The sequence below is a fragment of the Talaromyces proteolyticus genome (genome assembly GCF_021365285.1).
Source record: "Talaromyces proteolyticus strain PMI_201 chromosome Unknown BGW36scaffold_8, whole genome shotgun sequence".
NCBI lineage: Eukaryota > Fungi > Ascomycota > Eurotiomycetes > Eurotiales > Trichocomaceae > Talaromyces > Talaromyces proteolyticus.
In genome coordinates, this window is record NW_025764284.1 from 1004966 (window position 1) to 1018191 (window position 13226).

The 13226-nt window shown below is 45.6% G+C and overlaps 5 protein-coding genes across 5 annotated transcripts; 3 read left to right on the forward strand and 2 right to left on the reverse strand.

Moving 5' to 3' along the window:
- Positions 1-1217: 1217 nt before the first annotated feature.
- BGW36DRAFT_382291 (putative very-long-chain acyl-CoA synthetase family protein) lies at positions 1218-3456 on the forward strand. The gene is made up of 3 exons (XM_046216513.1): positions 1218-1331; positions 1432-1560; positions 1628-3456. The coding sequence occupies exons 1-3, from the start codon at positions 1322-1324 to the stop codon at positions 3373-3375; spliced, it is 1887 nt and encodes a 628-aa protein (XP_046070357.1). The 5' UTR covers positions 1218-1321; the 3' UTR covers positions 3376-3456.
- A 529-nt stretch (positions 3457-3985) lies between these two features.
- On the forward strand, positions 3986-4384 carry BGW36DRAFT_360922 (uncharacterized protein; the record flags this gene model as incomplete). Its single annotated transcript, XM_046214225.1, has 1 exon — positions 3986-4384. The coding sequence occupies one exon, from the start codon at positions 3986-3988 to the stop codon at positions 4382-4384; it is 399 nt and encodes a 132-aa protein (XP_046070358.1).
- Positions 4385-4989: 605 nt separating this feature from the next.
- On the reverse strand, positions 4990-6120 carry BGW36DRAFT_360923 (sodium/calcium transporter; the record flags this gene model as incomplete). The annotated part of the gene is made up of 2 exons (XM_046214226.1): positions 4990-5901; positions 5953-6120. 2 exons carry the CDS (start codon positions 6118-6120, stop codon positions 4990-4992), a joined length of 1080 nt encoding a protein of 359 aa, XP_046070359.1.
- Positions 6121-6776: 656 nt separating this feature from the next.
- On the reverse strand, positions 6777-8090 carry BGW36DRAFT_408840 (uncharacterized protein; the record flags this gene model as incomplete). Its single annotated transcript, XM_046219091.1, has 1 exon — positions 6777-8090. The coding sequence occupies one exon, from the start codon at positions 8088-8090 to the stop codon at positions 6777-6779; it is 1314 nt and encodes a 437-aa protein (XP_046070360.1).
- Positions 8091-10602: 2512 nt separating this feature from the next.
- BGW36DRAFT_418032 (major facilitator superfamily domain-containing protein) lies at positions 10603-12145 on the forward strand (the record flags this gene model as incomplete). Its single annotated transcript, XM_046219406.1, has 3 exons — positions 10603-10743; positions 10801-11071; positions 11136-12145. The coding sequence occupies 3 exons, from the start codon at positions 10603-10605 to the stop codon at positions 12143-12145; spliced, it is 1422 nt and encodes a 473-aa protein (XP_046070361.1).
- Positions 12146-13226: the final 1081 nt, after the last annotated feature.

The window sequence follows — 13226 nt, forward strand, 5'->3', positions numbered from 1 at the left end:
AGGGACGAAACATGACCAAGATGAAGACTGTTATTGCTACAAGTATCGCCTTGCTTGGGCTCGCCCATGGATACTCTATGAAGGCTTGCACTGACGACGCATGCCATGAAAATTGCAAAACATTTACGTTAGTAACTCTAACCTAGCCCTAATGCTACATATGTATCTGATTTTTAATCAACATTGAAATTATTAGATAATTATTAACCATAATGTTCCATAGAGCACCAGACATCACCGGTCCCTCGGGAACTGTCGGTGAATGCACCGACGTCGGCTTCTTCGCACAAAGTTACATGTTCATCCAGGATGACAGCAGTACAGACTCTACGCTGGTCTTTGCGGGCTTCCTCGCCAATGAGACCTGTGTAGCTAGCGCGGCGGAACTGCAAGCTCATTACTATGGTGATTCTGCAAATATCAATTTTGTGCAGTGCGGGAACTTGGATACGAGCGTCGACGCGACAGGATTCACGCAGTTTCTCGTGGGGGTGTGGTGAGAGTCTGAATAGTTATTCAACTTGGGTTAATGATTTAACTTTGGTTAATGGATTGAGGCATGGATTCAATGGTGTATAGTGCATCAATGTGAATTTGACGTCGACTATTGACTGTATAGACTTGCGTATATATGTGTGATGGGTTTAGTTTACTAGATGGCGTTGGGCTACCCCAATATTGAAAATTCGTACTCATTCAGTCTGATTTGATATCACATAACAATAAGCCAAAGTTCACAACCTTCCCGGAGACTTGTTTTGTGGCTAGTCTCCATGTGAAGTGGTGGTGTTTGGCAGATATATCTCTATTAACTAGTAAATACGTAGTAAATAGTAAACTGTTGAAGAATGGCTCCATTCTGTTGATATTTACCCCACAAAAACCAGCCAACCACGGCCTCGCTGGAAGCTTCTCCAACTGCGGAGGATCCTCCCATTGGCCCATTGAGTTGAGCCGAGGATGCTTCAAGGCGGTTTGGCCACGCATTGGTCGATGGGCTCAGTGCTGTATTGTGCTATGCCATTTCAGTTGATGGTATCGGTCTTGCATTGTATTTCTGGGCTTTATTATGGGACAATGCTGCTGGTTGCTGATCTTGTGCGGGGGTGGTTGACGCTTGCATCGGCTCTCGGTACATCCTTGCGTGCGTAAGTCCCCTGGCTCCGTTTCATTTATAAGCTGGAGGCAGACAGGATGCCTTTCAGACTCTTGTTATCGATCAATAAAGCATGCTGGTGGCGAAATTCAGTGTCTTGGAATCACGAGTCAAAGGATTGACAGGGTTGTTGTTTTAGTGCCGATCTACTACAAAACACCATCGATGGATCCCGGTACAGTACACTGCTCACAACCGAAATTTGGCCAACATTAGTCAATTATCATCTTGCCGGAAAGAATTATCAAATCACTGACTCCACGATCGATTATTAGTAACCATCGCCGCAGCAGTCGCTGGGAGCACGACGGCCTTAGCCTACGCCAATGCAAAATGGCGTCTTGTCTCAGATTTACAGGGTTTATATCGTTTGAAGAAAGGCGAACGAATCACTGCTAAAGCGGGTAGGTTTTTCGTTTGTGTATATTTAATCTTTTGATTGAATTCGTTAATTTGCTCACTCTGGTCAAGTCAGTGATGGACGTATCAACGCCTTCTTTCTATTCGAGGAGAGCGCCAACAAATACCCGGACGTGCAAGCAATTTGGTCCCGCGAACGTTCGTATACGTATCGAGAATCACTTGAAATAACGTCGCAGTTTGCACACTACTTTCTCTCGCTCGGTGTTAAACCTGGCCAGTTGGTAGCTATGTACATGACGAACAGTCCCGAATTTCTATTCGTTTGGTTAGCCCTATTAAGTATAGGCTGTGCTCCTGCAACAATCAATTATAATCTCAATGGAGAATCGCTCATTCACTGCTTGAAAGTTCCTGAAGCGAAGATCATGATTGTTGATGACTACGACGACGGATGCCAGCAGAGAATCGAAGAGAGCCGATCCGTCATAGAGGGGGAATTAGGGCTGACGATTCTACCTCTCAGAGAGACCCTGAAATTGATTTCAGAGTTTCCCAGAACAGTTCCAGATGTGAAGTATCGACTCAACACCCCCAATAGCTTCCCCGTTAGCCTGATTTATACATCAGGCACGACAGGCTTGCCGAAAGGATGTGCGTATACGATGGAGCGATTCTATTTCGGTGCTCATACCCGTATGGGCACGAAAGATACCTCAGATGGGGTTAGATGGTACAACTGCATGCCGCTGTATCATGGAACTGGCGCCATCGTGACCATGTCAATGTTGGTCTGCGGTGTACCTGTTGCTATCGGAAAGAAATTCAGCGCAAGCAACTTCTGGAAAGAGATTCGGGACTCTGAGTCTACCTGGTTCATCTACGTCGGCGAGACGGTGCGTTATCTGCTCAACAACCCTCCATCAAGCAGTGACAAGGACCACAAGGTTGTCGGCATGTACGGCAACGGCTTGCGTCCAGATATTTGGGAACGTTTTAGAGAGCGCTTTGGTGTCCAGGATGTTATGGAGTTTTTCAACAGTACTGAGGGAATGCTTACCCTCCTCAACTATAACAGAGGTCCCTATACTGCGGGTGCTGTCGGTCACCATGGTCTCCTTTTACGTCTCGCTCTCCGCAAGCTATACGTACCAGTCGCCATTGACCATGAAACGGGCGATATCTGGCGAGACCCTAAAACCGGTTTCGCCAAGCGTCAAGCATTCGAAGATGGGGGAGAAATCCTTGTCACCATTCCAGAAAAAGCGGCGTTTCAAGGATATTGGGGAAATAACAAAGCCACAGACAAGAAATATGCGCTAGACGTCTTCAAAAAGGGTGACATTTACTATCGATCTGGTGATGCGCTGCGTCGCTTGCCCGATGGACGGTGGTACTTCATGGACCGCCTTGGAGACACATACCGGTGGAAGAGTGAGAATGTAGCCACGGCTGAAGTTTCTGAGATTCTAGGCCAATTCCCTGGCCTTGCCGAGGCGAATGTGTACGGAGTACTTGTCCCCAATCACGAAGGTCGGGCTGGCTGCGCAGCAATACAGCTCTCTGATGAGAGTAACTTTGACTGGGCAGAATTCGCTCGGTTTGCCCGTTCAAAATTGCCGCGGTATGCAGTGCCGGTCTTTTTGAGAGTGGTTAAAGCATCGTCTCATATCCATAACAATAAGCAAAACAAAGTACCTCTGCGAGAAGAAGGTGTGGATCCAGCAAAAAAGGGCTCCAAGGAGCCGGCCGGGAAAGACGACAGGATTTTGTGGTTGGCTCCGGGAGCCGACTCGAGGTATGTAGACTTTGGACCTAAAGAATGGGAGCAGCTTGTTTCCAAGCAGGCTAGGTTATAGGGTTCCTTATGGCTTTAGAGCTGTATATATACGGCATTTGTGTATATGTATAACTAGCACTGAAGATGCTAGACAATGGAATAAGTTAAATTTTGTAATACTCTTCCTAGTTCCTCAACCGTATCTATATGAAAGCCTCAAAAACATGGGCATTGTTGTATTATTCTATATGATCTACACCCCGCACCACCCCGCAGAATATTGACCGAGTTTGTTAGTCTAATGTGGGATGGGTTATAGACCATTAATAAAATATGAGGATTGAGCTACTCGATGCCAAATTTCACCATATCTTAGAATCTCAAATTCTTCAAAAGTATACTCTTTGTTCCTTCTCTAGTTGTAAGGAGATGAATTGACCATTTACGGAAAAAGGTTACTTTATAGTGTAATTCAAGAAGACTAACGAGTATACTACCGTGCTGGATCTGGGCTACCACGACGACAACTAGGATCATTATATTGGCAGCTCAACGATATCTGGCAGGCACCAACCTGGTCTAGCAGGGAATACGACGGCCGGTGGAAGGCCGTATTTTACGCCATCAAGGATATATATCAGACCGTCATCATCGCACCAGGACATAATTTAGCTTCTGGAATACTGACAATGTATGCCGTATCCGACTTGTGGAACGATGTGTCAGGCGAAGCTAGCTGGGAGTGGATTGACTATAACGTCAATCCTATTCATCAGCCTCCAGACATCTCATATAAGCAGTTTAATATTGGGACTGTGAACTCAACTGTTTTAACAACAATTAACATCACCGAGCTAAATACCTCTTACAATATTGTGGGCCTCCCAGAAAAGAACAACGCCTTGCTGGTAGCCAACTTATCCGTGACAGCAACACAGCCCAACGCGAGGATAAGCACAAAGACACATTACTCTCATCTAATTTCTTCACGGCTGCACCACTCAGCGAGGCCAAGATATTCGAACCAGGCTCAGAGATTCGATGGATTGACAATGGTAATGGAAATGACAACGCTTTTGAGTCAATAGCGGAACAGGGAGTGAGCGTGTTTACTTGGATTGCTCCCCATCCACAAGACTCCGACGTAATCGTCGTCTTCGACGATAATGCATTTCTGTTGCGCAGAGGCGAGAAAAAGAAAATTGGCTACCGGGTTGTTAGTGGCTCTAGCCCCGGCTGGGAAGACCGCATTACAGTTAGTAGTATCTGGAACCAGACGCAGACGTAGCCAATCAACCCAAATCTTCATGCCAGCCTTCGTATTTGCAATGAGGAAAAGTCACTAATGAGAATAGCAAATTGTGTAATGGCAGCGTTTCAGCGTTGTTCATATATCTAAAGTGGTTGAGCTAATTAGGCGAGCCTCGGAAATCACTCTACAGTACCAGGCAAAAAGTTGCATATCTTACTATGATAATAATATCTGATTCTAGGTACACAGCATCTACATGAGCATATTGATGTATTTTGTATAATGCAATTGCTAAGCTTTAATGTTCACAATAAACTTTAGGCTTTTTTCTTAACACTCTGCCACTGGAATGTTTTCGAATAGACATCTGGAATTTCATTATAAATGAAAGAGGAAGACGTTTAATTTACATACTAGTTCTAAACTCTGGTAATGCATATGTCATCTCCTATACACAGTGAATTCGAGAACTAAAAAGGTAATGTAAACAGCTAGCAAGGTAATACCTGCCAAGTGGCCCAGACCTAATGCAACTATTAACAAAAGCAAGGCAGATGATAGCCAGGTAATTGCGAGTTCAAATAACGTAAATGCACTAGTAGAATCTTCTGGGATTCCAGTAACAGCCACAATACCCATGCATAGCGTAAGGAGAAATATGTTGCTTCCAGCAGTACTTGCAACCATGATACCACTGTGGCCGCGGGAGCCACTTATCACGGCAACAAACTTTTCCGGTAAAGTAGTGGCAAATGATAAAATGGTAATACCGATAACGGTCCCAGACAGATTAAAGTATTCGGCGATTTTGTTGGCGCTATGAGACAGGATGAAGCCGGATATTGAAAGTAATAAAAACCCGATCAATAGCTGGTAGATATGATAGAAAAGGGAGCGGAAGGTGTTGGTTCGCTCGTGAAGATTTCCGGAATGCTCGCCATTTAGAAGAGGCGACGTTTCGGACGCAGCTGGTCTTGCATGTTCAGAATCCTCAATTTCATCATCGTTTTCATTATCGCTATCACTATCACTGTCCCACTGCGACGGAGGATCAATGACTCCACGATAGATGGCATAAGCGATTGTGATGAGATATACAATAAACAAAACTATCAAGATAACACCTGTTGTTTTATTGAGCTTCCCGAAGTAGGCCAGCGCGACGAATACTGTCGTGATGAGAAACTGAACAACAGTGTATAATTTTGCGCTCCAATCAAAATCAATCGACCCCGAGTGAAAGAGTAGACCCAGAGAAAAAGCCCCAAGAATATTAGAGATAGTCGATCCCATCACATTCCCGATAGCTAATGGGGTCTGGTGTTGCAGGACTGCGGCAACAACCACGGCAAGCTGTTATAATTAGTCAAACAAGGTCGAAATAGCAATCCAATATTGACACACCTCCTCATATTCAGCGCCGGCAGTCAATAATGCAATGAGCGTCTGAGGGATACCTAGACGACGGCCAACCACAACAGTATGATCAATGAACTTGTCGGCTCCGAGATCAAGAACTATCACTCCGGCAATAAATGTCGCTGCGTTGAAAGACAAACAATCCCAGTCCATCTTGCGTGGCTAAATGAGGATTCTCTAAGCTGTTGAGCCAGAGCGATTGGCTGACAATAAGATCGGTTGATAGATGAGTGTTGCTGAAGAACCAGGCCTGCCTGGCTCTCGACTGGTTCAAAGCGGACCGCGCCCCACCTGCGCCACCTCTGGAGGCTCTAGCACATATATATATATATATGCCAAATAGCATGATCCCAAGCGACGTGGATACCTATAGCCTTGACTCATCGAGCAACCCATGGTAAATTCTACTGACCAAAGGTTGGATGTTATATTAAATTTTTGTTTTATTTCTCTTCAGAAATCCCAACACCTTTACGCGGCCCGAATTAAAAGACAGAGAAGATCAGGAAAATGAACTAATAACCTTGATGATAATGCGAAATAACAACTTTAACATCGAATTTAGGACGGACCAGACATATTGATATAATTATCTCCCATTAACAGCCAAACACGGCCTTGTAGCATGTTTTCGCTCTTCAAAACAAATCTGCGATAAATCCATTCGGAATAAAAGTCCGAAAGAATGAGTGAAGTCGAGGGTTAGGGGAATATTAAGAATTAAGGAGAGTAAAAGTCAAAAAACACCACTAGATGTTGATGTTGTAAACGGAATAGCGTATCCAAATGACAGTTGAAGTTTGGCAGAGTTATCCTTGACGCTTAATGCCAAGGAGCCAGTCAATTAACTGATCGTCAATGCCAATCGAAATAGTGAGATTGGTGGCTGCAGCCAGGATAGTAGCAAGTTCAGCAGCAGCTTTCTCGGACAAAATAATGATATCACGACCAGCAGCAGCAAGTGCTATGGCGCCTCGAGCAATAGCAGTCAGACCCTCAGCAGCAGCGCTCTCGAGAAATTCAGATACCGCCTTAGCATCAGCAACAATCACATTCTCAATTGCTTGAACATCCTTGACACCCACGTAAAGCCAGTAGATTAGGGTAGCTTTGAGGTGTGCAGTAAAGACGCAAGCTTCACTCTCGAGGTAGTCAACAAGCTCTTTGACTTCATCAGTACTAAGGTGAATAGCGAAGCCACCGGCAATAGCAAGGTCTAAAGACGCTTTGAGGGAACCATTAAATGTACCAGCAGCTGTCACATTCAACAACCCAGCAAGAGCAAGCTGAGCGGAGCCACTCAAGGCTCCATCACCGTTCACATTATCAGAGACAGAACCAGAAATGGAAGTGGCAGCAATAGCAGTCTCCAGATCATTGCCCAGTGCCTCGAACACCACAACACCATCCGAAATGATATTCTTTGCCCAGCTCTTAATAGCCGCTGTCAAGGCGGCACCCAACTTATTTGCATCACTCTCCAAGTACTCCGCAACAGCATCCAGGGCTTCTGCAGATGCAGATAAGGCTGAACCACCAGCTGCAGCTATCTGAAGGGCGTCTTTGCCGAGGGTATCGAGATCGGCTTCAACTGCTAAGAACCCCTCTAGGGCGGCTTTGGACGCAGCATCCAATACAGCCTGACCGGTTACGCTCAGTTGAGATAGAATACCGCCAACTGAGATTATGATTCCAGCTTGCGAGGCAATTGCAGAGCAAGCAGGAACGTACATCGACAGTCCGGCTTGTATATTGCTCGAAAGTACGGAGGAAGAGTCACTAGTAGCCCAGTTCTGTACAGCAGACCTGACGGATTGGTCCATGAAGATACTTCCACTGCCAGTTATCCAGGTTTGAAGTTCACCCTTGGATGAAGAGTTGAAAGAACTTGACACACCACCTTCAGCGGCTCCAGCTAACGCTGCAGCTGCTTGGGGAGAAATGGAGTCAAAGAGCTGAAGACCCAGTGCGCCATGTAGGAAAGAGTTCAGATCAAATATGCCCAAATCTAGAAGGTCGCCGAGGTCATCGATGAGAGTTTCCCTTTGAGTGAGATGGTTGGGCTTCGGGGTAGAGACAGCAGTAGCCACCAGAAACGGCACAAACAGGAGACTGGAGCGCATTCTTAATGTGTCAACGTGATAATCGGGCTACAATATCCTTTGAAATAGGAAGTCTCTGGAGATAATGGAATAGAAAGATGCCGGGGGGGACTATGATAGAAAGAAATACATGTAAAACAAGCCAGACTGCACAGAGCTTACAATGGGATTTTCTTTTCAGGGGATTAGGGGTTTATCGGTATATATCAACCTATGCTAACATCCTATGATATCGCTTAGTGGGATTCCTCGCGTGGTACTTGTAAGAAAGCGGCTTGGTTACTTTGCCTAAGATGACATTCCTCTTTTTGGATCTTTCCAAATAACGTCTTATTGGCTATTCTAATAGGTGAACATACTTACAAAATTTGAGCCCACTCTGCTATATTATCTGATATGCTTCGTCAATTCCATTTACTATAGGCCTGAGAAATGGCATCACAGCCCGTTCAGCTGCCTATTCTCCTTAAAAATGCTCACAATTTATCCCGCCTGCAATAGAATGGTATTTTGGGTGGCAGGGCGGGTGTTGACCTACAGAAGCGATAAGACGTTGTCAAGCGAAAACCAAACTATTGAGAACCCACTCAGCTGAAGTATTTCAGGGTTGCGTTGGTGAGTGATTTGACTTTTAGGAAAAGAAAGGACAACAAAACAACGCGGGCATCATTATTATTCGCCAACATGATCTTCACTACTCAAAAATGTCTGCAACTGACCTTTAGAACTACCCACTCGTAAATTAGTGGTATGGAAAAGAAGAGGATCTTCATTACTTGCAGTATTTGGAGTTAGGGTAGGGCTAAATTGCTGCGGTGATGATATGTTCGCCTCGGAACAATTTCGTGCACATGTACCTCACAGGCCCTTGGGGCTGCTAGCGTGCCTTTAGAGACGATAGATACAAACCCCCTAATTTTATTCTGACAATGCACAAGAATCAATGAGATATTCGCTGTATTATACGAAAATTGTAATATAAAAAATATGAAAATATCTTCACGCGTGAAGAAAGTTGCAGTTAGCATTAAAACTGGTATTGGCATCGACACCTGAAGAATTATTGGCGGTGTTTTTAAAGAAGAATTGCTAAAATATACAAGATTAAATACCAGTATGATTAATTGAGGCTTGAACCCCGGTATGGATGTTAATCATAGTTTGACTCTTTAGATATATAGTTAGCGTGCAGCGCAGATCCCTGGTCGTATAATAATATTAGTACCAACATCGTCACCCTCCTCAGTACTATTATCCTTAGCCCGTCTCATCCCAGTCCCTCTCTCTAAACGCCCGGTTACCGAACACCGCGCACCCGCCTTGACGCCGGCTCTTCTGAGTTAGTTGGTCATCTATCTACTAATATGGAATGCAAGGCAGCCTAGTGGTAGTAGTAGTAGTATTAGTAGGAATGTTATTTGAAATGGTTTATGAAATATTTTAGCTTGTATAAGAGGGGAACTTTATAACGTTTTAGATATCCTAATCGAATTGATCAATATGCACTAATCCAGTCAATCGATGATCAATATTGCGCTAAATCTGTAGTATAAATGAAATATTGTATACTAAAAGAGTGAAATTTTTTATGTTTAGTATTTCTTTTTTTTATTGGTTTCGAAATATCAATTTTACTGAGCGGGAGTAGTAGTACTTATCTAGCCCTAAGGATTAACTATATTCGCTTATATAATTTTAGAGTTATCATCACTCTAAGTAGATTCAAAATTAGACTTCTATAGAAAGTATTTATATGTTTTTATTTTCTTATTTCTTCATTTTTAGAATATGCCGGGGCTATTTTCTTCTCAACCAATGTGATTCAATTATTAGCAGCCCGGAAACGCGAGAGAAAAGCTTCGCGGAGGGGAGCTCTGAGCCTGTCATTCGGTCCGGTTCGAACCGGTACCGGATGTCAAAGCGGTCAACTTCTCACTGATCACTGACAGTTATAGTTCTGATCCGGTTCCGGCTCTGGTTCCTGGTGTCACAACTGGAACCGGACCAAATAACGGCCTAGGAGCTTTCAGTAACCCTAACCCAAAACACTCAATGTTAAATATAATTATTTCTTGAGCCTTAACAGGCTTAGAAAACCAACACCCTCTTCCTCTCTCCTCTCTCTTCTCTCTCTCCGTAAGTTTATGTGTTTACTCCTTTCTCCATAATTGTGGTGTTGCGAGGAGCCCGGTGCAGGGCCTACTCTGTCGATATTGTCTCTGTCCATACTATCTACAACTGAGTTGTTTGCCGCAGCTCACGTCTCTGTATCAAGGCCACTCACCCTCCGAAGGAGGAAAGCCTCACTACGACTACCATTGCGATGCCTTTTACCCCCAAGGAACCGCTCTCCCATACACTTCCACAAACCACAAAGGGCGGGGAAGCGGAAAGCACAGAAATCACCATAGAGAAGAGCGCAGCGAAGACCATAAACAATATAAATAATGGGAACGTGTCCGCCGAGCCCGCTGTCGAGAAGCCTACTCCGTCGGCCCAGCCTGACTACTCCTCGTTCAGCTATCCTTTGAAGATGTTTCTGGTCATCATGGTATCGGCGTCAAGTTTCTTCTCACCCCTGAGTGCCAACATCTACTATCCTATTTTTGATGTGCTCGCCCGCTACTATAATGTCAGTAACACTCTGACCAATTTGACGGTCACCACTTACATGGTCAGTTCACCCAAATCTCCTTCTTTGTCATCTAAATACAATTAACTAACGGCTCAGATCCTCCAAGGAATCGCCCCGACCCTCATCGCAGGCGTTTCTGACGGCGCGGGACGACGCCCAGCCTTCATCATCTGCTTCATTATTTATCTTGGGGCCAACCTGGGCTTAGCGCTGCAGACCAACTACGCTGCCATCCTCGTTTTGCGAATGGTTCAGAGCGCCGGCAGCAGCAGCACCATTGCCCTTGCGAGTGCCGTGGTTGCTGATATTGCCACTTCATCAGAGAGAGGATACTTTACGGGCTGGGCATCATCAGGACAATTTATTGGTGCGTACCTTTTCTTCTGTAGTTCTCTCCCAATCTTGAGCGTCTCAAAACTAATTTTCCGCAGGTCCTGGTATCGGTCCCATCATTGGTGGCCTCCTTAACCACTACTTGGGATGGCGCTCCGTCTTTTGGTTCCTGCTCATCTCGTCCGGTGTTATCTTCTTGATCATGCTTCTCTTCTACCCCGAGACGTGCCGTAAGATTGTTGGCGACGGCACTATCCCTCCTCCCAAGTGGAATATGTCTGTTCTAACCCACTACCACCTCAAGAAGCACCACGCGGCTGATAAGGACCGCCCCAAAGCAAATAAGATTACAATCCTCAATCCGCTTGAGACTCTGGCCGTGATCTTTGAAATGGAGGTTGGACTAACCCTCTTCGCCGTGGCCGTTTCCTTCGCCTCTTACTACGCTGTTATCTCATCCATCCCTTCGCAGTTCACCCTGGTTTACCACTACAACGACATCCAAATCGCGCTTTGTTTCTTACCTATCGGTCTCGGTGCCATGCTTGCCGTGCTCGGTGGCGGCAGGGCTGTGGACCTGAATTACCGACGGTACGCCAAAAACCTTGGTTTCCCACTCGTCAAGACCAAGCAGACTGACCTGCGGCACTTTCCCATCGAAAAGGCCCGCTTGGAGATTGCTCTTCCGGTGTTCACCATCCAGGCACTCTCAACCATTGGTTACGGATGGTGCATCCATTATGGCACCAACCTGGCCGGCCCGTTGATCTTCCTCTTCATCCTGACTACCTCTGCGGCCTTGTGCTTCACCATCATGTCGATCTTGCTAGTTGACCTGAATCCCGCTGGCGCAGGGAAAGTCGCGGCTGCTAACAACCTCGTGAGGTGTGGGCTGGGTGCGGCCGCTACGGTCGCCATCATCCCCATGATCAATGCCATGGGAAGCGGATGGGCGTCCACATTCTTCGGTTTCCTCTGCATGGCCTTCTCTCCAATCCTGCTAGTCATCATGAAATGGGGCCCGGAGTGGAGAGAAAGGCGGAGACTGAAGGAGGAGGAGAATGAGGAAAAGGCAGCCGCGAAGAAGGAGAGGGAAGCGGCAAAGTAGGGAGTAAGGGATCACGTGGCGACGAAGTGAATACCGTGTAGATTGATTGGAGGTGGAGAGATGTAGAGTGGTATAGTTTGGGGACGTTCCAACTTGATCATCGTGTTGGGCATATTGCGCACACGACAGAAAGAAAAACCTTACGTATGATACATATCATGTTGAATTTTGAAAAATATCTAGAGCGTTCCATTTGTAGTCAGCTTAGCGCATAGAAATACTGAAATCCTAATTCTGTTTACTTCTAGATCCCTCACTCAATTGTCTACCTCTAACCATGCCATCCTGCGCCGCACCAACCGCTCCCATTGTTGGTACGCACCAGCTCAACGCAAACTTCAGCTCAACGTCAAAAGTCACTTTACTATGCGCTTCCCATATAAAAGGGCCAAATCATTACGAATGATGATCTTGGGGGTCGATTGAGGAGGATCTAGAGGACGAACGGTGCCAGCGCAGTAATTATATAGTCAAGTTAGTGGCTGTAGGAGGGGATGGGATCCGAGACCATCTCTATTGTGTTAAATATATGCTTACAATAAATCTAATGCAGACAGACAACGTGAATCTCAAGTACAGTACAGGAGCAGAGTAGAGCAAACTTTGTCCTTGGAATAATCATGAGGGTATCAGCCATACGCTATTTACCTACAGCAGTTCACTGCTCTCCTGTCTGGCCGCATCACACGGTCGCTAGGGCTAAGGAGATTCTGCTGACCACACCGGCTCTTTTTCGATAAAATCGGTACTGCACAGAGATACTGTACGCCCCGGGTTGTATCTCAAAAAGACCGGAGCTTTGTCTCAGGGATATTACAGTCACAGACATGGTGTCGGGCTCAATTTATTAGTCCATGTTGAGCTTGAGACAACCCTGGAGTCCTGGGGCCTCACTCAATGTCAACTGCCGAATCCACGGCCGCTACCGGCCCGGCCCGCCTCAGCCCGTAGAAGTTGCTGATTGCCGCCAGGTAGTAAGTTTGGGAAGTCCTCAAGCTATAAGACAAGCCGGATAGTAAATAACCAAGAGAGAAAGTAATAAACAATATTTTCATCTACCTACATATTTAATAATCTATAG